The 26,881-nt window shown below is 41.4% G+C and overlaps 1 protein-coding gene across 12 annotated transcripts in view; it reads left to right on the forward strand.

Moving 5' to 3' along the window:
• AMPH (amphiphysin) overlaps positions 1-26,881 on the forward strand; it is a gene marked incomplete at both ends in the record, with an annotated part of 190,289 nt that overhangs the window by 104,293 nt on the left and 59,115 nt on the right. For 10 of the 12 annotated variants that reach the window (XM_080918601.1, XM_080918605.1, XM_080918606.1 and 7 more), the window contains 5 exons: positions 6,929-6,983; positions 13,446-13,540; positions 15,776-15,871; positions 23,759-23,866; positions 24,970-25,055. In XM_080918601.1, coding sequence (XP_080774727.1) covers positions 6,929-6,983; positions 13,446-13,540; positions 15,776-15,871; positions 23,759-23,866; positions 24,970-25,055 — 440 coding nt within the window. The remainder of the gene's footprint in view (positions 1-6,928; positions 6,984-13,445; positions 13,541-15,775; positions 15,872-23,758; positions 23,867-24,969; positions 25,056-26,881) is intronic. The other 2 variants (XM_080918609.1, XM_080918610.1) reach the window with 2 other exon arrangements.

A 26,881-nucleotide genomic window follows, 5' to 3' on the forward strand; every position in this document is an offset into this window, starting at 1 on the left:
CCTGGGCTTTTATTTTGGTTGGGAGACTTCTTATGACTGCTTCTATTTCTTTTGGGGTTATGGAGCTCTTTAGATGGCTTAATTGATTCTGATTTAACTTTGGTTCCTGGTGTCTGTCTAGAAAATCATCCATTTTATCCAGGTTTTTAAGTTTTGTTAAGTGTAGAATTTTGCAGTAAGATCTGATTATTTTTAAAATTTTTCACAGTTTCTGTTATGTCTCCTTTTTTTGTTCCTGATTTCATTAATTTGGATACAGTCTCTGTGCCCTCTGGTTAGTCTGACTAAGGGTTTATCTATCTTGTTGATTTTCTCAAATAATCAGCTCCTAGTTTTGTTGATTCTTTGTATAGTTCTCTTTGTTTTTTCTTGGTTGATTTCAGCTGTGAGTTTGATTATTTCCTGCCATCTATTTGTCTTGGGTGTATTTGCTTCTTTTTGTTCTAGAGTGTTCAAATGACCTGTTAAACTGCTAGTGTATGGTATCTCCAATTTCTTTGTGGAGGCACTCAGGGCCATGAGTTTTCCTCTTAGCACTGCTTTCATTGTATCCCATATGTTTGTATATGTTATGCCTTCATTTTCATTGAATTCTGAAAGTTTGTTTTCTTACTTTTTTTTCCTGACTAAGTTATCTTTGAGTAGATAGTTGTCTAGCTTCCATGTATATGAAAGCTTTCTGTTGTTTTTTTTTTTTTTTTTCCTATTGAAAACCAGCTTTAGTCCATAGTTTTCTGATAGAATGTGTGGGATTAATTCAATGTTTTTGTATCTGTTGATGTTTGTTTTGTGTTTTGTTATATGGTCAATTTTTGAGAATGTACCATGAGGTGTAAAGAAGAAGGTATAATCTTTTTGTTTTGGGTGAAAAGTTCTGTTGATATTGCTTAAATCCATTTGGTTCATAACTTCTGCTAGTTTTTCTGTATCTCTGTTTAGTTTCTGTTTCAATTGGCTGTCCATTAGTGAGAGTTGAGTATTGAAGTCTCCATTATTGTGTGGGGTTCAATGTTTGTTTTGGGCTTTGTAAAAAGAAATTATGGATGTGTGTGCCCTGTATTTGGAATATAAATGTTCAGAATTAAGAGTTAATCTTGTAGATTTTTTCTTTGATGAGTATGAAGTGGCTTTCTTTATACTTTTTGGTTGGAAGTTTATTTTGTTGGACATTATAATGGCTACTCCAGCTTATTTCTTGGGATCATTTGCTTGGAATATTTTTTCCAGACTTTTATTTTGAGGTAGTGTCTGTCTTTGCCACTGAGGTATTTTACAGAAAAATGCTTGATCCTGTTTATACATCCAGTCTGTTAATCTATGTCTTTTTATTGGGTAACTGAGTCCATTGATGCTGAAAGATATTAGGAACCAACAGTTGTTGGTTCCTGTTTTTGTTTGTTTGTTTGCTTGTTTGCTTTGTTTTGTTGTTGTTGTTAAACAATTATGTTTGTCAGTTTCTCTTTTTTGAATTTGTTTTGAAAAGATTAATTTCTTGATTTTTCCCTTTTTTCTTTTATTAGATATTTTCTAACTTAGATTTCAAATGTTATCTCTTTTCCAAGTTTTTTGGGTATAGTTTCCCACCTTGTATTGGATTTTTTCTTCTATTATCCTTTGTATGGCTGGATTAGTTTAATGTTATTGTTTAAATTTGGTTTTGTCTTGGAAAACCTTGGTTTCTCCATCTGTGGCAACTGAGAGTTTTGCTAGAAGCCTAGTCTGGTATTTTTCTTCCTTTAGGATCTGTATGACATCTGCCCAGGATCTTCTAGATTTTAGACTCTCTGTTGAGAAGTCTGGTGGAATTTTGATAGGTCTGCCTTTACATATTACTTTACCCCTTTCCCTTACTGCTTTCAATATTTTTTTTTGTTCTGTGCATTTGGTGTTTTAGTTGTTATGTGATGAGAGGAATTTCTTTTCTGGTTCCCTGTGTTTGGTGTTCTGTAGCCTACTTGCAAGGACATTTCTTTCTTTATGTTAGGAAAGTTTTCTTCTGTGATTTTGTTGAAGATGTTTACTGGCCCTTTGAGTTTGAAATCTTCACAATCTTCTTTGCATATTATTCTCAAGTTTGGTCTTTTCATTGTGTCCTGAATTTCTTGAGTGTTTTTGAGATAGGAGCTTTTTGCTTTTCGTAGCTTCCTTGGCTGTTCTGTAGATGCCTTCTATGGTATCGTCTACCACTGAGATTCTCTCTTCTATCTTTTGTATTCTGTTGGGGTACTTACATCTGTGATTCCTGTTCTCTCTTCTATGTTTTCCACCCCCAGGACTCTCTCCCTTTGTGTTTTTGTAGTGTTTCTATTTCTATTTTTAGATCCTGGTCAATTTTGTTCAATTTCTTCACCTCTTTAATTGCATTCTCCTATATTTCTTTAAGGGAGTTTTTGTGTCCTTCCTAAAGTCTTCTATATTCTTTACAAAATGAGTGTCCTTTCTGTTAGCCTGTGATTCTTTGTTCTTGGATGTGTCAGAATACCTGGGGAGTCAAGCTGCAACTGGGCTCTGGGCTGTGTCTGCTTTTCTTCTTCTTCTTCTTCTTCTTCTTCTTCTTCTTCTTCTTCTTCTTCTTCTTCTTCTTCTTCTTCTTCTTCTTCTTCTTCTTCTTCTTCTTCTTCTTCTTCTTCTTCTTCTCCTCCTCCTCCTCCTCCTCCCCCTCCTCCTCCTCCTCCTCCTCCTCCTGCTCCTCCTCCTTCTCCTTCTTGTTGTTCTTTCTGTATGTCCAGTTTTCTAATGTTAGTGAGGGATAAATGACTGACATCCCCTGCTCACGGGTGTGTCATTCCCAATGAGCAATGTAGTATGTAAAAATAATTCTCAAAATCATTTAGCATTAGCTAGTGCCCTACAATATCATTAACTCCATGAACCTTGTCCATAATCTTATTAAATCAATACCTAAAATATGGCTTCTTTTTTCTTGAAAGAATTATTTAAGATAAAAACAAACTAATAAAACTCTTTTTTGTTGACTATGGAGTATTTGCTGTGATTAAGTTCTTGATTATTTTAATTCTGCAATGTTATTTTTCACATATTATTTATTATACCTTAACGGAAACCTGGTTCTGAAGCCAAACACCGAGAAGTCTGTCAATATGTATGTCAGCTCACCTCATCTCAGTTCACAGAAATCTCACATCTCACTTCTAGCATACATCATGGCATTTTCCTTCAGTGTTATTCATCTGTGCTTATTTGGTACTTCATAGACAATGTGTTTTAATGTTCCAGTAGCTTTACCACTTCTTGTTAGGTACTTCATAGATGATGACTTCATAGACAGTGTTTTCCCGGAACAGTGGCAGCTGTCCATGGTTCTGAAGACCCTTACAGATGAAACTGACTTGAAGACTGGGTTGTCTTGCTACACATAATGCTGCACTCCCTGAAAGATTATCAATGCAAACTATTAATGAGCTTTTGTTACTCTGAAATAAAGTGTTGAACAGTAACTTGAAAACACATTAAGATAAACAAAAAATGTGACTTCTTTGTACCAATAAAGATCTTTAAAATATTTATTGCTAATGGGCAGTGTTTCTGTTAATTTGATTTCTAACTTCAATCTGATCTGTAGGGGGTGAGTTGATGAAAGCCACACACAGGAGAAAGAACCAGGATGCCATAAGTAAGGCAGAGATCTTTTAATCCATATGTACTTTGTGTGTGCCTGCTAATTTTTGCAACCTCTATTATAAAATCTTCACACGTTTTCCAGAAGATCTGAGGAGAAGGCAATTTGAGGGAGTGCCTCCTTTCTTTTGCGGGAAGAGTGTAAGACCCCATGAGGAGAGTGACAGAGTTTTAATGTGGAAGGAAAAGGATTCTAACTCCCTTAGGCTGTGTGTATGGCGAAGTGCAAGCTGGGGGACCAGCTGGGCTTGAGAAGTAGCAGGCAGCTCCTGATAAATAAATGGTTGAAAGAAGAGAAGAACGTCTGACCAACATTGGAACTAACCTGCAATACCATAGTGTTTGGCGAAATAAGGGACTTTGTAGGTAGCAAATCCTTCTTGGGTCTTATCTGAAGAATAATTTTTGCTAAGAATTTCATATCAATTAATTATAATAGATTTCATTTCTCTCCTGTCCACATGATTCCTGAAGAGATGGCGATCAAAGGGTGAAATAATTAATTAATGCCATTTGTTGAAAAGTTGCATAAAAATTGTTAGGAAAAGTGAATCCATATAGTACTACAAGTGTGAGAATTTAAATATGTTTTATACACACATAGAATACAAAATTCATATCCGAGTTCAATAACAGTCCTAAGAGGAATTCAGACTGGCTTCAGAGTCAGTAAAATCTGAGTAGTGGGATGAAACTCTTTCAGTTTAAATTGAATAGAACTTGCATTGAGGTCTGGGTTCTGTGGAGATACAGTGGTAACACGGGAGAAAGTGGAGATATCATTATAAATGAATGAGGAAAATATACACCAGAAACTACAGTGCATTGGAAAAAGATCAAGGGAAAGTATTTTCCAGAGGGTAGGTGTTATATAACAGTATATATTATAGAACATTATATATATGTGTGTGTGTGCGTGCGTTATACACACACACATACACACATGCACGCACGCACACACACACACACACACACACACACACACACACACACACACACACTATAGAACAGAAAAGGGCCTCTCTGCTTTTCTACTATAAGCCAGCTACAGTCTTAGAAACATCAGACAATTCTTCTAAAGCACACACATAGTCAGTGACAGGGACCCTGGCATATGTTCCAGATGAGTATGAAGGTGAGCATGCATACATATAGTAAGAATTCATTACAACCATCTATGGTTCACCCACAATGATGGAGGGACATTTCAACATGCAAAAGATGCTGCCCCATCACATGCTGGAGGTGAAGAATATTTCTGCAAAGCCTTTTACATTCTGGAATCAGGTAGAATTTTATAAGGAGCTCAAAGGGGTTGTTACTGAAAGATTTGCATGTCCTTGTGGGGGAAATTAAACATTTTAATAACTAGGAAAGCAGAAAATCATTTAAATTAGCTCCATTTTCTGCTTAAATTGAACTCATCTGTTTAAGCTAGCATTGTACAGCTTGAACTTTTCCTCACTGTTACATTAAAAAATAATCTCTTCTTAGAATCCCATTTCATTAAAAAAAATAATGGTTTCTTGTTGACAAGATGAATCCAGTGTATAGAGTTGATCATGAATAATTTAACTTCTTCCTTGTTTTCAGAGGAAAAGCAGTAGCTTGTTTGTGGGCTTTGTCTGGCACACTTTGTTCTATGAATGTTTGGGGGGGGGGGTGAATGGCCTCTCCTACTATGGCACTCCTGCTATTTCGGATGTGCAGAACCATCTTGGCAACTCACTGATGCCCATTTTCACAGCTGTCTGCGTACAATTTGTATGGGATGCTGAGGGCAAAGCATCATTCTTGGTATAAAGTGAGGATTCTCTTATCTTTGTGACCATGATCTGTTGCAAAGAACTAGGAAGAACTCAAGCATGCTCTAAAAGCCAAAGGTATCTGTGAGGATCTGGCCTAAGGGCTGCAGCATGTTTTTCTTATCTTATGTGTTCTGGAGAAGCCCCTGACAACAACCCAGATTCTCCACTTTGCTGGTTTGAGATGTGTGACATTGAGGAACCCAAGTCTTCCTAAACTGCATCTTTGAGAACTTCCGGCTTCAGGGTAATTGGAGTCTAACTCATTCCAAGAGAACAGACTGAATTCAGAACAGACTGAATTTGTATTCTCTAAATCTAATCTCTGGGATTGTGGATGGGTAACCTGGCTTCTCTGTAAGGACAACCCCATTTCTTTTCATCATCTCCCAACCATCTGCTTTATCCTTAACGTTTCTAGATCCTTCTCATTGCTGGATCTCTGCAAATTCCAACACTGCTTTTCTGCTTAGCAGCTCCACAGGGCCTCTTGTTATTGTATCTCAGCCATCTCCGTGTTATCTGTGACTCATTTAATTGGGCAGTTTGGCCTGCACCCCGCTGAGGCCACACTGTCACCATGGCTTTCTACAGAAATGGTTCTAACTTTTGGAAATGCAAACTTGAGCTGTATTGCACGTACTTCTTTCTCTGGGACCCAGGGCAAGGAAGCAGCTCTCCCACCCCTGCCTGATGTGCTACACTGTGGCTCTCAAAGCAAAGAAAAGATACTCAGGGCTGTGTGGTGGCTCCACCTTAGTGCTTCATGGAACTTCTACTCTCACGGCCCAAGAGAAGTCCTATAGCCAAGTCTGATGTTTTAAACTGGAAGTTCCGTTCCTATTAAAATGATAATGAGAGACTGGCAATACTGTAATCTTCCAGATATATATTTTGCATCTTTCATATACAATACTTTCTTTTCTAAGGAGAATACAGACCAATTTTTCTGAATCTACAAATTATATGAAACCTGTACATATTGTTTTTCCCACAGTGCTCACCTGTATCTACATGTTTATAGATGAGACACAATAGAATATTAACGATAAATTTTCATATACCCCAAAGTCATATAACTTCATCAAGCTACTTTTTTTATGTAGAGCATTGTGCTGCAGCATTTACCTTCCAGCAGGCCACCAGACAGAAGAGTGAGAAACAGAGGTGATTAAATCTGTATCATCATTTCCAGGCATCTAAATTAAAAGAAGCAGTGGCTTATAAGTACACAGGAGTTTGCCTCCTGGACCCCACTTTCCACTCTTAGCAAAATCTTATTTTTCTTTTTTCTTTTGACTAACACCTATATAAGCACCAAGATGGATGGGGATATTATCTTGTTCAGACTGTGCTTGCATATATATATATAATTTCCAATAATAAGGTTCTGGCAATGATAACAAAATCTTATTGCTTCTTACATATTTGTACGCAAAATATAGACAAGGTATTTAGCATCTCTGTACTTGTATGTTTTTCAGGCAGAGGGCACCAGACTTCAGCGAGAGCTCCGAGGATATTTAGCAGCAATCAAAGGTAATGTGCATGTGTGTTTTTTACTGCCTGCTTCCAAGCACAAGTTGTTCTTAGAAATGGTAGGAGACAGGAGTGCGTGTTAATGAGGAAGCCACTTGGCTTTCTGGCAAGTAGGGTACTTGAACACAGGTGTTTTCTTCCACCCACCTCCAATTTCCATTGGAATGATAACCAGAATACACAAGGACAAATATACATCTGCCCTTCTGTTGCAAACTAAGAATAAATGCCACCCACATGGCAGAGATTTCTAGGAAGGCTTGTTAGACACAGTGTGCTGGAGGCTACTGAAGCAAAGCTGCAGCTGGCTTCTCTTTGGAGGTAGTTAGGTCCCAAGTACAATGCTCACAGACCCATTTAAGGTCTCTCAATATGGGGAGAAAGGAGTTGCAGCAGAAGCAGGTGGAGGTTTTGTGGAGAACACAAATTTGTGACTTGCAAAGAACCAAACCAAAACAACAGCAACAAGACTCTACCACCACCACCACCCCCCATATTATTTATAAAGTCCTGCCAATGTGCTAGATTCCTTCCTAGATGGGAACAGCTAGGCCTCTGCATTGGTTTCTGATCTTTGTCATACAAGCTAAGAGGCCAGTGGAAGGGGGAAGCCAGAGGAATGGGTGGGGTGTCCTCAGCTGAGATGCTCTCCATTGATTACCAATCCTTCTCTGAGTTAGAGCCAAGAGCCTGAGCAGATGTGATACCCCATAGATTAGACCTGGAGATATGTGGAGGAAAGACGAAGTGTCTATAAGGAGTGTTAGGGAAATTCTTCAAACATTGCACACCCAATTTTACATTTCACTACTACCTAATACAAATAACCAGTTAAATATTTACATGCAAAATGTATCAAAGTTATATTAAAACACAAAGTATTTAGTTTCCATTTTTGCATGAACTATGTCTTTACAAGATAACCCAAAAGATATAAACCAAGAACAAGAGATTTGATTATGTAATGTGTATTTAAAATTACCATACTTTCTTTTGACAATTTATTCAATGAAATTGAACTAAGATATAAAGAACTGGGTAAATAAACTAAGTAGGGAAAGGTTTATTTTTTTTAATGGACAAAATATTTGAGGAAAAAATTAACTAGAGAAAATTTAAACAGAGGAAACTGAGGCAGGAGGAACATAAGTTCAAAGCTACCCTGATCAACTTAGTGAAAGTGTCTTGAAATGAAAATGTAAACAGGGGTTAAGGGTGGCAGAGTTTGGAGGAGGAACAGTCACATTCCTAGGCCCAGTCCCCAGTCCTGCACAATCATAAAGTAACAGTGAACTTCTGAGGGCTGTGGCATGAAAATAACATCTTCAAGACTCACCATTGAATAGTTAGGAAGACAAGGACACAGGGTTCTCCCTCTATACAGTTGTGTATAAGTTGGTCTCTTTTATCTCATAAATGTAGAGAATGCCGCAGGAAAAGACTGGCATAATTCTTTTCTTTAGTGTGATATAGAAAGGAAGCCCCCTTAAGTGAGGTATTAGTTCCAGTGAGGAAACTGGGTGGCCCGGGAAAGCCACCTGCCTGCTTCTGGTAGCCACATTTCTCTGGAGAAGGGAATCACATGAGCTTTTGCCCTCCTTGGCTTCTGCTGATTGGATGGTATAGGCTCGTTACATTGCACAGTGTTCTGTGTTGAAGTTACCAAATATAGGATTAATGCTTAGCAGATGCCTAGTGAGCTTCTCAGTGTTACTCAGAGCTGCCTACGGTTCTGTCTTCTGCAGAGATGCAGTGCTGTAGGCAGGATTTCCCAGGGGGCTGCTCTTCTCAGTGTTAAGAATAAGTCATACTCATTGGAACACATTTTGGATTGGGAAACACACTTAGACACAGGGCACATACATGTATTGCATAGACCATAATAAGCCTTTGTAAAGACATTTCACTTGAGGCCAGTTTTTGTTTTACAGAGAACACTGGCAAATTGATAGTCCTGCAGTGCACACAACCTCACAGCAGCATTTCAGCAGCAGAACAAAGAAATGAGATCGGCCCCAGAGGCTTCTGGGGGGCTGAGGAAATATTGGGAGAAGCATTGAGCCACTGTCTTGCATTCACAAACTCATTCTCAAAACTACTGCCCTAGCCCTGGCTCTTACACTTTTCCTACCCTTTCTCCTGAGGCATTCACCGAACCTCAGATACAGAAGCTGTGTTGTGGATGTGCCAGTTGGAGTCTGTTTCCCTGTGGCTACTTCTTCTCTGCATTTTGACCATCTTCGGATCTCTGGAGTAGCCTCTGTCTACTGCATAAAATAAGCTTCTTTGATGAGTTATAACATACTGTGGGTGTACCGTTAAATCTTTGCAACATAGCTAGAAACCATATTGATTTAGAGACTTGACAGTTTTGGGTTTTCCATCCACTAGAGTCCATTCCTCCTCCAACATCTGGTCGTTTGCTACTTTTAGAGTCCCAGGCATGAGTTCCCTCCCAGTGAGCAGCCTTCAGTCCAATTAGATAGCAGTTGGTAGCCCCTGGGGCAAACGTGCTACTGTTGCTCTCGTGGGGATATCTCATCCCACTTGTCATTACTGGGGTTTGGAGGCTTTATATTTTGGGAGGATTCTTGGTTGCTTTTCTCCCTTGGCTGCTTGAATAGCATTTCTAATACTGTGAGAGCTAGCTAGTCCTCAAGAAGGAGCCTCTGAGGTCAGTTCCAGCTTGATTCCTTCCAGTCCAGTGTCTGGAGTGTGTGCTGTGCCTTCAGAAATAGAATTTTACCTCCAGGTTCTGGAGGAAACCAATGAGAATGGCAGCAGCCTACATTCTTCTAGGAGTTCTGGGTATTTCTGGCCAACAACAGGGAGGGAGGTTTCTTTGCCTATGCCTGGGGTTTCTGTTAACATAGTCCGTAGCTCTTGTCATGAGGACTGCTATCCAATGTGGCATGAATAAAGTGACAGTATTCTCCAGGTTTATTGGAGTGGTTGCTTACTGTTCCTTACAAGCTATATTAGTTTTAAATAAAGCATTTTCCTCAAGGGCATTCAAGCAAAGATTACTCATATTGGAGTGCGATATCTACTGTTAGTCTTCATGGATGAAAAGAAGTTCATGAAGTTGGCTTCAAATGGAAATCTATTTTACTAAATGTCTTGGAGAAAGCCCAACATTTTTAATAGAGGCTCCCATTTAATAGAAACTTAATATTCCTCCTCTAGATGGTACTCTGTCGTTGATATACAAGCTTATAAATTACTAATCTTATATTATGTATTAGATATTAACTGTCTGCAGTAGCTTCCAGCATGAATTCTGTTCTAAGGTTAACAAATTCCTTAGGGAAACTGGACTTTAGATGTTTCCTCTTTAAAGTAATTGGCTTTAGTTTGGTTTTGTGCTTTTGGGTAATTTATGAAGACACTGAATTGGCTCATCTGGAGTCTGTGAACTTCAGGATGCAGAGTCCCACATCTGAAAAGCTTCTCTGCTGCACCACAGCATAACCATCCCCTTGGCAAAGGAGAGGGAAGTGAAGAGCTCATTCTTGAGAAGGCTCTGCCCTGGTGGAAATGAGCCTCCTTGCTCAGTGGTAGCATCAACCTATTCTTGGGAGCATTCTGACAGTCTCTGCTTGAAGTCTTCACTTTCTAGCAATTCTGTACTGAGAATCAAGATTCTAAAGCATGGACTTTGAGAGACACATTCAAATGCAAATCATTTCCAGCTGTTAAAATTCCCCAAAATCCTTTTGCACTTTAAAGGGCAGGCTAGCCCTTCTTCACTTGGGTCTCTATTCACCTGCTACCTATGGAGTCAATGTATTGGAACCCATTTCTATGTTAAAATGACTTCTTTCCAAAGTCTCTGTGAATATACCCCATAACAGACAGTTACCAAGAGAAATGTGACTGTAACATTGCATTTTTAGCATTAATGAGTAAAGTCTTACATAGTTTTGTTTGAGGCCAGTTTTTTTTTTTTTTTTTTTTTTTTTTCACCACAAAAGCCATTTGACTGACAGTGGCATCCCCTAACTTGTCTAGAACCTGCTTTCTTAGCTATTTATAATTTTTATCAGACTCAGACAAAGACCTAAAGAAAATACCATGACCCCTTGTCATTGGGATTATAGACATACAACAATCAGCATTTGCCACAAAATAGAATGGCATGTTTCTTGGTGCAAGTTTGCATGTAGCCAGGTCTCGGTGAACATGACAGGTGAACATGACATATAGGTTGATGTAGCTGTCATCTCACTGGTGACCTTATCATGAGAAAATGTATCTTCGCTTGCTTGAATACAGGGGTGGATATGGTTTCTGCATCACCCTTGTCTTGTCCATACTGTATGCCTGTGATTCCTCCTACTCCAAGGGGCTTGAATCCTCACTGACTCTCTGCCTTCCTTCGCTTCAGCATATCCATGCAAGTCTCTTCAGACACGTGGGCTTCAAACCTCATTGTCAAAGGCATCTTGAGCCTGCTTAGTAGTTCACTCCTTGTAGGGTTAGTGGGGTCCTGCGTCTGCTCTGCCACAGGGCCCGGTCACTGGGGAGACGGGATGCAGAAAGAAGTTTGACCAGCTTACATCACAGGGTGGGTGTCAGGCTGTAGGGAAGCTTCGAGACATTGCTCCAGGGGTGGAACATGCAGTCTGAGATGCTGGACAGCTAGAGCTGGCTCGAGATCCCCCCAGGACTGCAAAGACACCAGGACTTTCTGGTTCTCAGGATCTTGGGTACCCAGTGCCTCTGGGAGCCACGGAAGAGCTGAGAATGGTGTGGGGACCCACAGGCTGGATCTAGCCCGGGGCCATGGGGGAAAAGAGAGGGGTTTCCAGCTGTTCCCATGGAGATAGTCCTTGTCTTGATGGTGGTGGGCTCGGTTTGACATGGTGGTGGGTGGCCATGGCTGAGAGCAGAGAGAGGCCTTCTACAGGAGATCAGATGGCGGCTCTGTAGGCAAAAGTGTTCTCCATGGCGGATCAAGATGAAAAGACAGTCCTTGGTTTTAAGGCATTTACTGTCATGGGGGAAAGTGGATGAGTAAAACCATACCCCACTTCTCAGGGTGGGCCTGAGATTAAATACCTTCTGCAGGGAGGAGAGTCTGGGAAGGAAAGGTTATTGGCTAAGCCCCCAGGCCTTTAGGTATTTTATTATTATGGGATCTCTTTTGAGCCTACTAGAACCGTGGTCATGTCCTCTACCTGTGGAGGGGCTTGGGCCATTGCCCTTACATGACTGATGGCCACAAACCTATGGAGGGCTGTGGCTAGTGACAGGGTCCTGGTTTCCTGGGAATCAGGTGAAGTGCCTACTCTCCCTTCAGGCTCACTGGAGTTTCTAGCCATAGTTCAATTAGGACCCAGGCTGCTTTTCTCGGTCCCACGACTCCTCACTCCCTGTGCTGTGAGGCACCCCAACCTCAGGAGCCTGAGGACCACTGTCTAAGTGCATTTGTCAAGGAGAGAGGGAAAATCCAAGCTTACACATCAACCTCTGTGCTGCTGGCTTTCACGCACCCTTTCAGGACACACTCAGCCATCTCAGACCTCTAGAATTTTGTCCATTTAGGCTTCTTGCTGAACCCAGAACTGTTTACTGTTTGTCCAGAGACCATGTGGCCATTGTCAGTTTATAGATAATTTCAGTCTCCGAGTCACTGCATTGCCCTGTATCAACCTCTTAGTGATAAAGGCTTAGACATTAATATCCTCCAGCTACCGTTTGCCCATAGTTCTGGTGTCATTCACAAGCACTTCCATGGAGACCCAGCATTTGCATCTTATTCTCTTTGTTTTGCTGGGTCTGTCCATGACTGGAGGAGGAAAGGAGGTAGGTCTGCAGAGCCCCAGAGGTGCTTTATCCTCTTCTGCTCCCCGAAGTTTCCCATCATGACTATTAATAAGCATGTCTGCCACCTACCAATGTGCAAAGAAAATTTAGACCCATCGGCTGATGAAGCCAATGCTTTCTGAAAGGCCTTATCCAAAACCGAATTTCCAGGTTTGAGAGATAAATACATTTTACTTGTCATCTTAAGAAGAAAGTTCCTCTTGCATCGTTACCACTTTCAACAGTTTTACTGTTTAAACCATAAAACCACTTTCAGCTGATACTGTTTCTGCCTGCTTCAAAAGCACTTTGTTTCCACACAGTGATCCAGGATTAATTTTGCTTTTAGAATTTTGCAATGTTGTCTACTATTTTCCTGTTCTAAATATTTGTTAGATATTTACCAGGCGACTACAGCACACTGTCCTTGTAGTTCTTAGATGATGACTCTGGTGATGTTTTTCTGAGACCCATTGCTACCACTGTGTAAGTAACTGAAAAGGTGTACCATGAGAGCAAACTTAAGGCTCAGAGCCTCTCAAGGAAAGATGTAGGTGTGCCGTCACAGTTGTTTCTGTCACTCACCAAAGCAGGAGAGAAGAGAGCAATGCCTCCCTATTCCAAGTAACCGGAACTGTTTCCCTCCAATCGCAGGTATGCAGGAGGCCTCCATGAAGCTCACCGAGTCACTGCATGAAGTCTATGAGCCAGACTGGTATGGACGGGAAGATGTAAAGATGGTTGGCGAGGTAAGAACTGGACGGCAACTTCTAGCAGTCCCTGAGTGGCTTCCTGCAGGGCATGGATCACAAACCAAGACGAGATACTTAATAAGCAACCCGGAGTTCCACGGCCCAGGCCATCACCAACCTGCAGTGTGAGGGAAGGTGATTCTAAAACCATTTGCAGTTTGGGTGAAAGATGGCTTTTCCGCAAAATCACAATGACTCTTTTCTGATACAGACATACGTTGTATAGCAGCTATTTTCAGCAGAGCCTTTTTCCCAACTTGATTGTCCCGCAGCAGTTTCACCCCCTTTAAACCTCCCTTTTAAGTAGCCTTCCTAGGATGCAGAAGCCGAAGTCCTCAAGCTCACCCCTCCCTCTGCAGCACAGATAGTCCTGTGCCTAAACTCAGCTGAACGTTATGGCAACCTCGGACTCAGAAATGTCCTCACACCTGAGTTGAAGACCGTAGCTCTAGGTCACCCAGCCTCCAGTAAGTGAGCACTACTTTGTGGAAAGCAGAGCAGGACAGATAGCAGGAATGGCCACGTAACCTCAGGCTACTCTTTTATCCTCCCGGGAGTCATTCCCACATAAAGGATGGGAATAAGGACAATTATACTACCCAAACACACATTTGAAACCTTTGTGTTAAGGTTCTCTCATGAGTCTCAGAGCATGTCCTGGTCACTGATGGGGGAGAGCTTCAAGGTGGCCGTGATCTCGCCTCCAAGATCTTTGTTGAAATGAAGAGCAATCTGGTCGGGTCAGGCCTTTGGTCCTCTCAGAAGAGATGTGAGTTAGATGATGCAGCCAAAGCCCAGAGGAAGGCTAACTCGGGAGCTGCATATCTCTGCATCCTCAGCAAGGGTATCCACAGCCAGCCCTCTGGATGTTGCATGACAGTGCTGGTACCCTGGCGTTCGTAATATCAGAACTGAAATGAACATGAACTTATCTATGGGACAGGCTCTCGTTAGGTAGATTCTAGCTTCCAAAGTCCTTCAGGATGTGGGTTTGGTGACACTGTTCCCACATACGATTTTTTTAATGCAGTTAGCAAGTGTTTTTGTCATCCTACATTTTTTTCTGCATGAAAGCATCCTATTTCAACAGCGTGTTGTTAGATGCTTATCTAACTCTGTACATTTCTGACTAATAATGTATTCTCAAAAACTCATCACAAACAAGGAAATTTATAGAATAATGGGATGTGGTGCTCCCATCCTCTGAACACTGTACGATTCCATTTTGCCCACGGCAGTGCCACTTCTGACACTGACTCTCTGATGAAGTGGCTGCTATGCTGCGTTGGCCCCTGTGCACTCCAGGACCTTTGAACCCCGAGTTCCAGCTTCGAACACCATCCTGTGGACAACAGAGCAACTGATCCTCACATCTTCAGAGTGTCTAAGTCACGGCAGACATTTTTATCTGATGGACTTAAATTATTTTGTTTGCTTAAGATTCTTAAATTGGCCATTCTAATAACTAGGACTTAGTTTTTATAGGTCGAAAAAAGGAAACAAAATGTGAATAAAACTTCTTTGTCTTGGAAATAATATCCAGTAGCCTAAACTGGACTCAGACCTACTGCCTCGCTAAGGCTGAGGCTGGATCTTCTTGGCTCTATTTCCTAAGTACAGAGATTATAGATGTGGGTCGCTGTCACCACCTTTAAATTACTTTTACACTGCTTTGCTTTTGAAACAAGATCAAGATTTACCACTCACTTAAAGGAATTTGGAAGTGACAGCCCACGTATGACATGACAAATATCAGAGACATTCTTTTTAATCCACTATATAACTCATAGGTGATAAGGGTCTCCCAGTGTGATAGAATTTTCTCTCCGTTCTTTAAGTGATACTGAAGCTGTGCTTTGCTGTTTGTTTCTCTCCGGATGGCTCTAATTTTATCAACGGTTGCAGATAAGTTAGCTGTCTCACAGGAATTCTTTTCAGTCTTTTCACATCCACACCCATCTACTGTGACTTGGGAACCCGTTAGAGCCGCTGTATTCCTATCTCAGGATCAGCAGTGTACTGAAACAAGTCAAGGTCTTAGCTTGGAGTGTTAACTAGAACACTGACCAGATCACCTTGAAGTTTGATTGCATCCGAATTAGTTCATATCATCTCTTCTAATATGTCAGTCAAGAGGTATTGCTCCCTACCTGTTGTGAGTTTAGATATTTTAGCAGTTTAGTGAGATGTGTTGGGGATGATGGGGTCACTGTGTCTTTGTTTCTCTTTCAGAAGTGTGATGTGCTGTGGGAAGACTTCCATCAAAAGCTAGTGGATGGGTCCTTGCTGACACTCGACACCTACCTGGGCCAGTTTCCTGACATAAAGGTGTTTCATTCTCTGTGTGTGGCGGAAGGAATTGAATGATCTCATGCAGTTATTAAAATCAGTCCAATGGGGGGGGGGATTAAAAGTTCTCAAGTTGAAATGAAAGACAGTTGTAACTTTTCACACATTTTAAGCATGGATTTTTAATCTATTGTCCTAGAATAAAATGCAGCTACAGAAATCAAAGTGCCCCTCTTAGTGAACACGTCAGTGCTTCTTTCTTTACCAAAGTCTTTTCAAACCTGTTCATACAAAGTCAGAAATCAGTACATAAGTCTATTCAAACCTTTTTATATGCAGTGTGACGTGATTTTCATTAGAACAAATGATGGTCACAGGGAGTGGAGAGACTGCACTGTAAGTGTGAGGAGAAATCTGATATTTCACTACTTACAGTTAGTCTCACACGTGGTCACAATGCACCTGGGCATTCAGCTGTCCTTGAAATTTTCAGATTCAGATCGAAATATGAGCCTTTCAGGAAGTGAAAGAATTATGTTTAAAGCAATAGCTTTGGGTCTTAACTCCCCTGCAAGGGTAAATACAGAAGTGAATGGTTGAATGTCGTAGAAGATCTGGAACTTTCCTTGTAGTTAAACCTGTGTTTGAACAAACATCTCTATGCAAAAGATGTCCAGCAGTAGCCCCTTTGCTTCTGTGATCAAAATGGAGTCAGGGTATGTTGGCTATCTAGCAGGGTGAGAAGGTTCTGAACCAGCACCAATGGGCATCTGGGATATCTCTTTGCACGAAACCACTGTGGCCTGGCCTTTTGTGTAGTCATGAACAAATACCAGGAAACTTCCTATAGGAAATGCATTGGCCTTGGCTGCACAGTGAAATGAAATGGTTTCAGCACATCAGCACTCAAGAGAGGACTAGCCTTTCTACTCCCACAGACTGTGAGTAAAGAGCATTTGGGGATTTCTGGACTGCTAGGCAGGAATGTAAGTGGATCTCTCCAAATATATTACTCTCAGTGGCTACATTTCAACAAAGCAAATCTGAATGATGGATTCTCTGTGTTAACGTAAGCTCCAGAGATTTCTTCCCCGTGTTCTCATTTTCTTAGAGTCTCTGTGCAGGTGTCTGTCCACTAGAGAGAGCTGCCATCTGACTATCAGCAAACATTAGAGTCTAAAAAGCAGCTACTAGAAGTTACTAGGTCCTTGTGATTCAGAATAAGGAATTGGATGAGGGACGAGCAGTAGTAATAGAAACAGACTGTGTATTAATAAACATAGGCTCAATAGTGGTGGTTGCAGGCAGTCTGAGAACTTACCGTGCACAGTAATGTGCCTGCTCTATTCTAATGTGCCCGCTCTATTCTAATGTGCCCGCTCTATTGCATCTCACCTTTCCTTCTGGAAAGTCTCTTATCCCCACTTTCACTGGTTTCTGATGTGCTCATCTTGATGGTTTCCTCTTGGACTGATCCTAATGGCCATCCCAGTCCAGTTTTGAGAAACCTGTCAGTCTTTCTATAGTACAGGCCACTTCCTGTTCTTTTAAAATTAACTTTATTTAAAAAGATCCTTGCCAATGAACAAGAGTAGTATACCTCAAAACTAACCAGACCCAAACACAAAGCAACTGAATAAACTTATTTATACTTAAAATTGGAATTTGAAATGGAAGCTGTGAAGCTTCCCATTAGAATTCATGCTTTTATGACTGAATATATTTTCTGGAATCATCCACCTCCATCTACTCTGTATAATCTCCAAATGTCCTGAGAGAGTTAGGCCCATCAGTGCTGAGACCAGAGCCACCTCCACAAGCACTTCCACAGGTCTAGAAGTGGGACCACGACACACTTGTTGAACTTTTTCTTTCCCAAGTCTGGACTTGTAAAAATCTTTGTTTGTACTAATCTTAGAGAAACAGTGGTGGTGGTTAATTCTGTTGTAGATTCAAGTTTCATCCAGGGTTTCCCTGGCTTCTCAGTGTGTTGAATACTCAGTGTCCCAATACTTCTTTAAAGACTGAGCCAGCCATGCAAAAGTTGATTGTCAGATAGAAGGTTCTAGAGTCTCTACTCAGGTAAGATTTGGGGGTCAGGGCAGAGCAGCCACATGCCAGGCTATGCCAAGCAATGGAACTACATCAAGTGGCAGCAGACTTGTACCTTTCAAACACAACTTTACATTGCACTTGCTGCTTATGCAGAAGCCTTTCAAGGAATTTCTGTTGTTTACAAGAGAATTGACTTGTAGTTTGAATCAGTGTATCCAGGAGAGAAACAGAACCAGGCTTCACTTTTCCATCTTCTGATGTTACCTCCATTGCTTGATAGTTTAATCTCCATGCGTTCAGGATCTGAAGGTCAGAAGAGAATAAAGCTGGTAACATTCTTCTATCTGAAAACTTAAATCAGCTTGCAGCTTGTCTAACTCTGATGTGTTTTCACAGTGTGACTTAACTATGCAAGGTTGGGATTGACTAGATAAGTGGACAACTGAGAAGCACCCAAATTTCAGAAGAAAAAATTGAATGCTGTATTACTGAGAGGCAGTTATTTTATTGTCCATGTTTCCTAAAAGAATATAATTACAAAGCAAGAATGCATAGGATTCCAGGGCTGAAATAAAATATAGTCGATTTTACTGGTTGTTCATTTCATTTTATTTGAAGTCAAACTGATGTAATACTCAGTAGAACTTTAACCGAGGAGGCCCATTCTTGAGGCACATAGCTGAAGTCACACACAGGGTGATCCTCCAGTTACAGCATGTGTAGGTACTTAGCAACAGGATTAAGGCCTTCCTCATGTTACTCTGAAGGCAAATGCACTTTAAGATTTTACATGTGTCATGTGAAGAGGCTGAGTCAATTTCCTCTTCTTTTTCCTTTACTCTTAAGCTGCACTCACAAAATTGTCATGCAAGAAAAAGGATTGGAAAACTGCAACATAACACATAATTAAGGAAACATCGTGGGTACCTCAGAGACAACTTGGAGAGTGAACAAGTTTTACGTGTATCAGGGAGTCCAGTTTAGAAGTAGGAGTAGATAGATGTCCTGTGATCATAAAATGATGATTAGTGAATATGTAATGGGGGGGTTGATGGAAAGAAGTACTATGTGTAAAATGAACGGAGTGGACAATTTTTAAAGCATGGACCAAAATTGACATCCTTGACTCCCATTAAGATCAACAGGCCATTTAAAACCTCAGCATTTAAAACCTCAGCAAATTCCCAAGCATTTACCGCAGACTATCAGAGAAGGCTCTGAAGTACCATTCATGAGGATGATGTTGACATTTGTGCTGTGACTAGCAGGGAAGTTCATGTTGTGATTCCCATTGTGTGGTGCTGACATCTAAAATCAATATTATGCTAAGAACCCACATGTCACCAGCCCAGGCCAGCTTACAGCTGTGAAGAATTGTTATAAAACATAGTTTAGATTCTAAGCTGGCACCCACGCATGAATAACTAGGCACATATTTACTTCAGTGTGCCCAGATGAATTCCAAATTGGGGTTGTTAAAGAATCTTAAAAGGTGTAGTGAATTATTTTCTAAACTCCAGAAAATTAAGGTGGTGAGGAATTTCAATGAAGTTTATCGCTGTTACTTAAACTGACTTATTTACGTTTAGTGTTGGGCACCTCATTAGAATTGTATTGTATGAGAAAGTTCATCTGAGTTAACTCTGTTCTTATGAATCTTGAGCATTCATTCACTCATTTATTTATTGCTCCAGACTTCCAAAATGTCATGTAGGAAAGGAAATGCAGTTTATTTGTTTTTATAGCACAAAACTATCTGTGTCAAGTGGATGACAGATCTTAAATTATTTATATCCACCCTGGTAAACTGCTTTCTGGGAGGATCTTGCCAGCTCTAGAGGGAAATGCATCCTAAGATTCACTTGTTTTTCTAACAACAGCCTTATTACCATTATACTTCCCCACGTCAATCTGAAGCATGGTTGTAACTGAATTTCAGCTCCTTTTAAAGACCAATGTTCTCTTCAGAAGCTAATAATCTACTGTTTGGAAGATATTAAAGATGTGTCTGGGGCCGAGGCATGTACGTACAGAGGAGCTCTGAGGGGCTGAGTGCTAGAAAACTTCTGTCCCATAGAAAGAACCAGTCAGGTGCTTGTTAAAAATAATGGGCTTTCACACATTTCTGGCACAAGAGGTCCACCCACTTGCAGAAGGGATTTGCTCTCCCCTGCCTAGGCTAGCACAGTGGCCATCAGAAAGCTACTCTAAGTTGTCTGGAAGCATTTCATGGCCATGTGGAAACGGGAGCAACAGAAAAATCTCACCGGGATGATTATGAGGATCTGAAGCTGCTCAGTTTGAATAACCTTCCAAATCGACCTGTCACGAGTGTCAGTGGGCTGTGGGAAGTTATGTTGAATTATTAGCAGAGTCTGTGGAGGCATCGGAAGGGGCATTGTTAACAGAGTTCCAGGAGCAGGGCAAGGTTGACAGGAAGTTAGACCTGAAAGCACTCAGAAGGTGCACATTGGAAGGAAGCTGCCTTGGCAGGCACTCACCACACCCACCCTCCCTCTCCCGAGGGTCAGCTGTCATCTTGTGTCTAGGTTCTAGCTTCATCTCCATCTGCTGCCAGTTAGGCTCAGACATGGTGAACAGTTCCAGGCAAATTTCGGGTCTCTCTGAGTAAAATGGAAATAATCCTTACCCTATCCATACTGTAGGATTCTGAGCAGATTCATAGGTGGTTACTGTATTATGTGAAAACATAAATATCTTATTAACATTATTTCCCCTCTTATTAGTATATCTAATTTAAGAGGTTTTCAAATATCTCCTCTCGAAATGGTGCTTATTATCCGAGCAGCAGGGTGCAACTAGAAATTTGCAGAGACGTAAACCGCATGGATGTCAAATCTTCTTTCGGGCTAATTAACTCAGAATCTGAATTTAGATCTGGAAATTCAGCGTATTTAGCCCTATCTGTTTATTGATTCCAACTCTTTGACTCGGCATTTTAGTGATGGCCACTCACCTATACACGCACATTGTCCACTGTCATATTTAGCTGCATTCGGTTTAAGCCACTTACGACATCATCTTACGACATTATGATGCTCTTTAGCGGCCTTCCATTCCCATTGTGCTGGTATCTACCCGCATTTACCTTTACACGTGTTGGAAGCCTCATGATGCTGCCTCTGGGTTTTGCCTGTTGGGTTTGGTTTTATTCTGAATGGCTAGTAATGATTTCATGCAATTAAAAGTAAAGTCAGGCAGTTGTCTATATTAGCCTCAATTTTTGTCCTTTCTAGTAATTACTGCTTCATGCAGTTCCACTTATAATATTAAAAGCATTATGTTGGCAACAAATTCCCTGTTTTTGTTTGACTGAAATTTTTTCTTCATTTCTGGAAGTTACTTTTGTTGGGTAGAGTCTGACTTAAGGGTTTTCTTTGTTCTTTTTTAACTTCTTTTAAGTCCTTTACAGTCAGTCCACTGTTTTGTACTTTATTTGGCTATTAAAATTTAGCCCACTGTGGCTCTTATGATAGTATTGAACTTACCCTTTATAATGACTTCTTATGTCAGCATACAAAATAGTGGGTTGTGTTTTCTCCTTTTCAAGCGTGTATTAGTGTGCTATGCTCTTGTTTTCCTTCATTGGCCCCTCTTTGTTTTTTGCTATTAACGATCTTAACGCCTGACTAAGACAGTCATTATTTCTCCCTCCTAGGTGTATGAGTTTCTTGAATCTGTACTTTTATTTCTGAGCACTTAGGCTCACAAACTTGATGCTCAGATTCCCAATGTTTTCAAAGGAGAAAGCAAGTGGGAATTGGTAAAAGAGAGTGGATATGTAAACAGTTTGCACATCTCTGTAAAGAGGAGACAGGCTTCAGTACTTCCTGAACTGGTGGTTAAACTTCGAATCTAAGCCAGAAAAGCCAGGAAGTCTGTATAAATTGGTTTAACTATGGGGTGAAGTGCTGGAACTGTGTAAAATCTCTTTCCATGAGGCCACTTTCTCCTCTGGCTAATGCTAGAGCTTTAGCTGTTCTTCCCAGGTGTCAAATTTAGGTTAAATTTTAATTCTTTTGGAACCATTGTCTCAATAGTTTGACCTCTGAGGGGTAGGGGCACACTTAAGGTATCACTTTACCTACCAGAGCTTCAGCCTAGAATCCTGGCTACAGTCTCTCTCCCTCCCTCTCCCTCCCCCTCCCCCTCCCCCTTTCCCTCTCCCTCTCCCTCTCCCTCTCCCTCCCCCCTCTCCCTTTTCCCTCATTCCCTCCCTTCCCACCCCCTCTTTCTCTATCTCTCTCCAATTTTGAGAGAAGCACCTAGTTAGGATATAAATAAGAACTAACATTAGAGGACATTCAGACAATGTAAGGCCAATGTAAATTTAATGCATAGGTGCCATTAAAATGCCACACTCAGATTTACCAACTTTTGCAAGGGCTGGAACAATGGCTCCTCAAGCTTGCGGAGATCTCCATCCTGAAAAAGTCCTTTGATAGTTAGATTGAGCTTATTTATGGGCAGCTGCCTGGAAAACAACTTGTTCCCAGAAATAGAAAATAACTTGCCTGGAAAATACACATTTCTGGGAGCTTAATGTGAGTTACTGCACACATAATTACTAGCTATATTATCCCTATGCAAGTATGGGGTCATGCAAATGAAGATGGTCCTGGTTGATCTAAGTTCAGCTCTGATCAAACACTTGGTCCACACCTAGTGGTTGGGATTTCTGGGCCAAGGCTGTGAAACGCCCTTAATGAGGTGGCCATAGGAATGAGCCAGCCCATCACCAGTGTCTCTGTGTTCTGAACACCAGGGTTTTCAAAGAGAGGCATTAGCTCCAGAGATTCTAATACATAAAGGACCATGATATACTGAGAAGAGATTTCTCAGGCAGTAAATCAGTCTTGGGGAACTGCTATTGTAGCCATTTTACAATCATAAACCGCTATTCTCTTCATAAAGCAAGTCCTAGTGTAGCTTCTATCTGCAGCCTGCAGCGTGTTGCGAACAAGAGAAGTGCTAAGTGAGGGTCCAGTTTGCCTGCTCCCCCAGAGCAACCCCAGGACTGTCTGGGTCTTGGATGAAAACATGGTGTTCGTGGCTCATGCTTGGCCTCGTTATTATCAGAAGGGGCGCTATTTAAAGCACACAATCTGGAAGCTTTATTCTGATTTCTAGCTCTCTCTCCCTACTCTTATCCCCCCTGCTCACTCCTAGCTCCATTAAAATCTTCACCTTCCATCCCAGTAAAATGGCTCAGCAGGTAGGGGTGCTTGCCACGAAGCCTGGTAACCCATGTGAGTTCAATCTCAGAAACCCTCATGCTAGAAGGAGAGAACTGACTCCTGTAGATTGTTCTTTAAGGGTGCGTGTGTGCACACACAGCACACACTCACACACACATACACTTACATACACTCACACACACATTCTCTCACACACACACTCACACACATACACATACATATACACATACTTACACACACATACACACACTCACACAATACTCATACACACATACTCACACACATACACACACACTCACACACATACACATACATACACACACATATACATACACTTACACACACATACACATACACTCACACACATACTCATACACACATACACACACACTCACACACATACACACACATACTCACACACACTCACACACATACTCACACACACATACACACACTCACACACATACACACACATACACACACACACATACACACATACACACTCACACACACACACACACACATATCTGTAAATACACTGATTCTTTTACAGTTCTCAGCCACTTTCATCACAGACAGCATTTGACCTTTGACTTTTGGCAGTCAGAGACTGACATCACCCCTCCAGTTACCGTGTTTTTTCTGTTGGCAGAACCGCATCGCTAAGCGCAGCAGGAAGCTCGTGGATTATGACAGTGCTCGCCATCACCTGGAGGCTCTGCAGAGTTCCAAGAGGAAGGACGAGAGTCGCATCTCTAAGGTAGGGATGGATTCAGTGGTGACATCAATCTCTAAACCTTCAGGCATGAAGCAGCCTTGTTTTTAGCAATGAGATGTTCCACCTTAAAGAAAGGCTTCAATCGACAGCCTTCAAGCCAAATGACAGTTTTCTAAGCCACTCTAATTAAAAATACGTTTTTTTCCTTTGTTATGAGAAGTGAAATCACAAGGGTGAGTCTTACTGACACATTGGGACCAGAATAACTTTGAGCCTCTTGCAGTGCCGCAAATGCAAAGAAACCAAGGAGTGTTTCTGCACTTCTTTCTATATGGTCGGGAAATACTGATAAAATAGAGATTTGGGTGAGATGCCAACACTATAACGCCCAGAGAAAAACTTAAACATTGTGGTAAAACACCATGCCTAGGCAACTTGTAAAAGAAAGGATTGTTTGAGGCTTAGCGTTTTGAGGGTTGTGAGTCTATCACCATCAGCAGGTGGAAGGTCGGTAGCAGGCAAGGACAGTAATTGGATCGGGAATCTGGAAGCTCATACCTTAGCTCACACGCAGAAGACCTAGAGATCAAACAGAACCTTGAGCAAGGCTTCAGCTCACAAAGCTTACCCCCAGTGACACACTTCCTCCATCCAAGCCTACACAGAGATCATCACTAACCAGGGACCAAGTAATCCAGTACCTGAGGTCATCTCGTTCCAGCCATCATAGTCAAGTGTGTCAGCAGTTCACAGATGCTAAACGAGGCCAGCTATGCACTATTTCCTGAATTCCAGCTTCCTTTGTCTTTTCTCTCACTGCTAAGTCCCCTTCCAATGAGGCATCTCCGGATCAAGTTCCTGATTGCTTACCTCTTTTAATGGATCCCACTGGGAAAAATCCCCTAACATGACATATGAGACCTTCACAGCTCAATTATAACCCGCCAAGCTTTCCAACTTTCAAGTTCTTTCTTGTCGCCCATTTAATTACTAAAAGGTCTGGTTTCCAACAACTATCTGTCCTCAAAAATCTTCTCAGGATACCGTCAGGTTCTTTCTCTTTCAGATGAAGTGATGCTTTTAGGTACAGAAATGACTCCCCCCGAGCCCCCTCCGTGTGTAAATGTGTTGTGTGTCATTTCTAGGCAGAAGAGGAGTTTCAGAAAGCACAGAAAGTATTCGAAGAGTTCAATGTTGACTTACAGGAAGAGCTGCCGTCACTATGGTCAAGGTAAACATGTTCCTGCTCCAAATTTCACCCTTGAGCAGTTGAAGTCACTTTTCTTGTTTGTGGCTTTCTTCTGGGTCTGTGAGATTTCTGTCCTGTTCAGAAGTTATGTGTTAATGCTTTACAATATGGACGCCACTTGCCAGATTTGCCCGCCAAGTGCTTGAGGAATGGCTGTGGAGGCTAAGGGGGAAAATATTTGTATTTATTTTGCTGAATCTCGTTTTGATTAAGCAGCCACGCGTGTCTGGCAGCTGTTTAGACCTTGGTAAGTTTCCCAAGTGGAGGCTTCAAATTCTAACCAGAGGCACTGGGAGAATTTCTCCTGTCACAACACTTACAGCAAGACCGACCCTTCAGTTCTTCGTTAGATTTTCGGTATTCTAAGACCACGTCTTACCTCCTGACCTTGTTCTTTGGACTTTTAACCTGAGTTGTAGCACGATTTCCGACATCAAAGGCTGCTCTTATTTGCAGGCATCCCACAAGTCCCATGGCATCGAGTGAGATTTATGTAGTTTATTCTGGTTTCGCTGCTCTGCGCTAGAACCACAACGTTTCTGGAAGCAAGGATGCCTCACAGTCCTCAGTCCTCACCAGCAGTCCCACGTCAGCAGCCCTTCACATATAACTCTGCTGGACACGCTGTAGGACTTCCAGTCAATCCCTTGCCCTACTTCCGAAAAGCTGGTAGCCCCGAAGAGATTAAACACATCGCAGGCTTAATTTGCCGCTGCTTCTATCTAAGCCTCTCCTTAGCTGAAATTGCACACACTCCTGGTTTTCAGGAGTCCATAGGTTCTTTTTCCATTTGCCTTGCTCAAGCCTGAAATTGCCATCCGTGCTTTGAAGCCGCAGTGTCTCCGGTGGGGAAATGCATAGGATTGGACATGCAGCAGGGGACATGGACTCAGTGACGGATGCTTGAATTCCTGCATCAAACTCATCTTAGCCACTCGGGATTTGTTCACTGGGGTCAGTTGTGCTTTTGTGTTCATTCTCATTCGGTCCTCTCCTCTCTTTTCTGCCTAATTTTTCAGTGACGCTGAGTTACTGACAGCCACTATTTTCAGGTCCATTTTCTCTTCAGTTCTGCCAGCTTTAAAACAAAACAAAACAAAAACAAAAACCAAAAAAAAAAAAAAAAAACCAAAAAACAAAAACAAAAACAAAAAACCATCCTACTCAATTTTTAGATGTGCATAGTGTTGAGGTTATTATCTCTATAAAATGTCCTGTGTTGTTGTTTGCTTACTCTGAGATGGACCCTCATGTAGCCGAGGCTGTCCTTTTACCCACTTTGTAGCAAAGGATTTTTGTGAATACCCAACCCTTTTGCTCTGGGACTGTAGGGGGCATACCACATCGAGCTATAAAGCATCCTCTTTCATTTCTCTTAACAAATGTCTTTCTGGTGCCTTCTTCCGGACTCTGTTGCTCACTCTACATGGTATACCCTTTCCCACTCACTCAGTCTGCATCCTTGACTCTAAAGGGTTGATGGCATTAAGCTTGATGCTCGTCTTCAGTTGGTCCTTTCCTTTTTGGTTCTTTTAGTATCTTTTATTTTCATGCAAAGAAAATCTTTTTTTAAGCTTTCGTGGTTTTATTTTTTTTGATATGGTAATCTTTTTATTTTTTAATGGATATTTTATGTATTTACATTCCAAATGTTATCCTCTTTTCTGGTTTCTCCTTTGGGACCTCCCCTCACCCCCTTCTCCCTGTTTCTATGAGGATGCTTCTCCACTCACCCACCCACTCCCTCCTCACCACCCTGGCGTTTTCCTACTCTGGGGAAATCGAGCCTGCACAGGACCAAGGGCTTC

This window comes from Micromys minutus (assembly GCF_963924665.1).
Source record: "Micromys minutus genome assembly, chromosome: 6".
Classification (NCBI taxonomy): domain Eukaryota; kingdom Metazoa; phylum Chordata; class Mammalia; order Rodentia; family Muridae; genus Micromys; species Micromys minutus.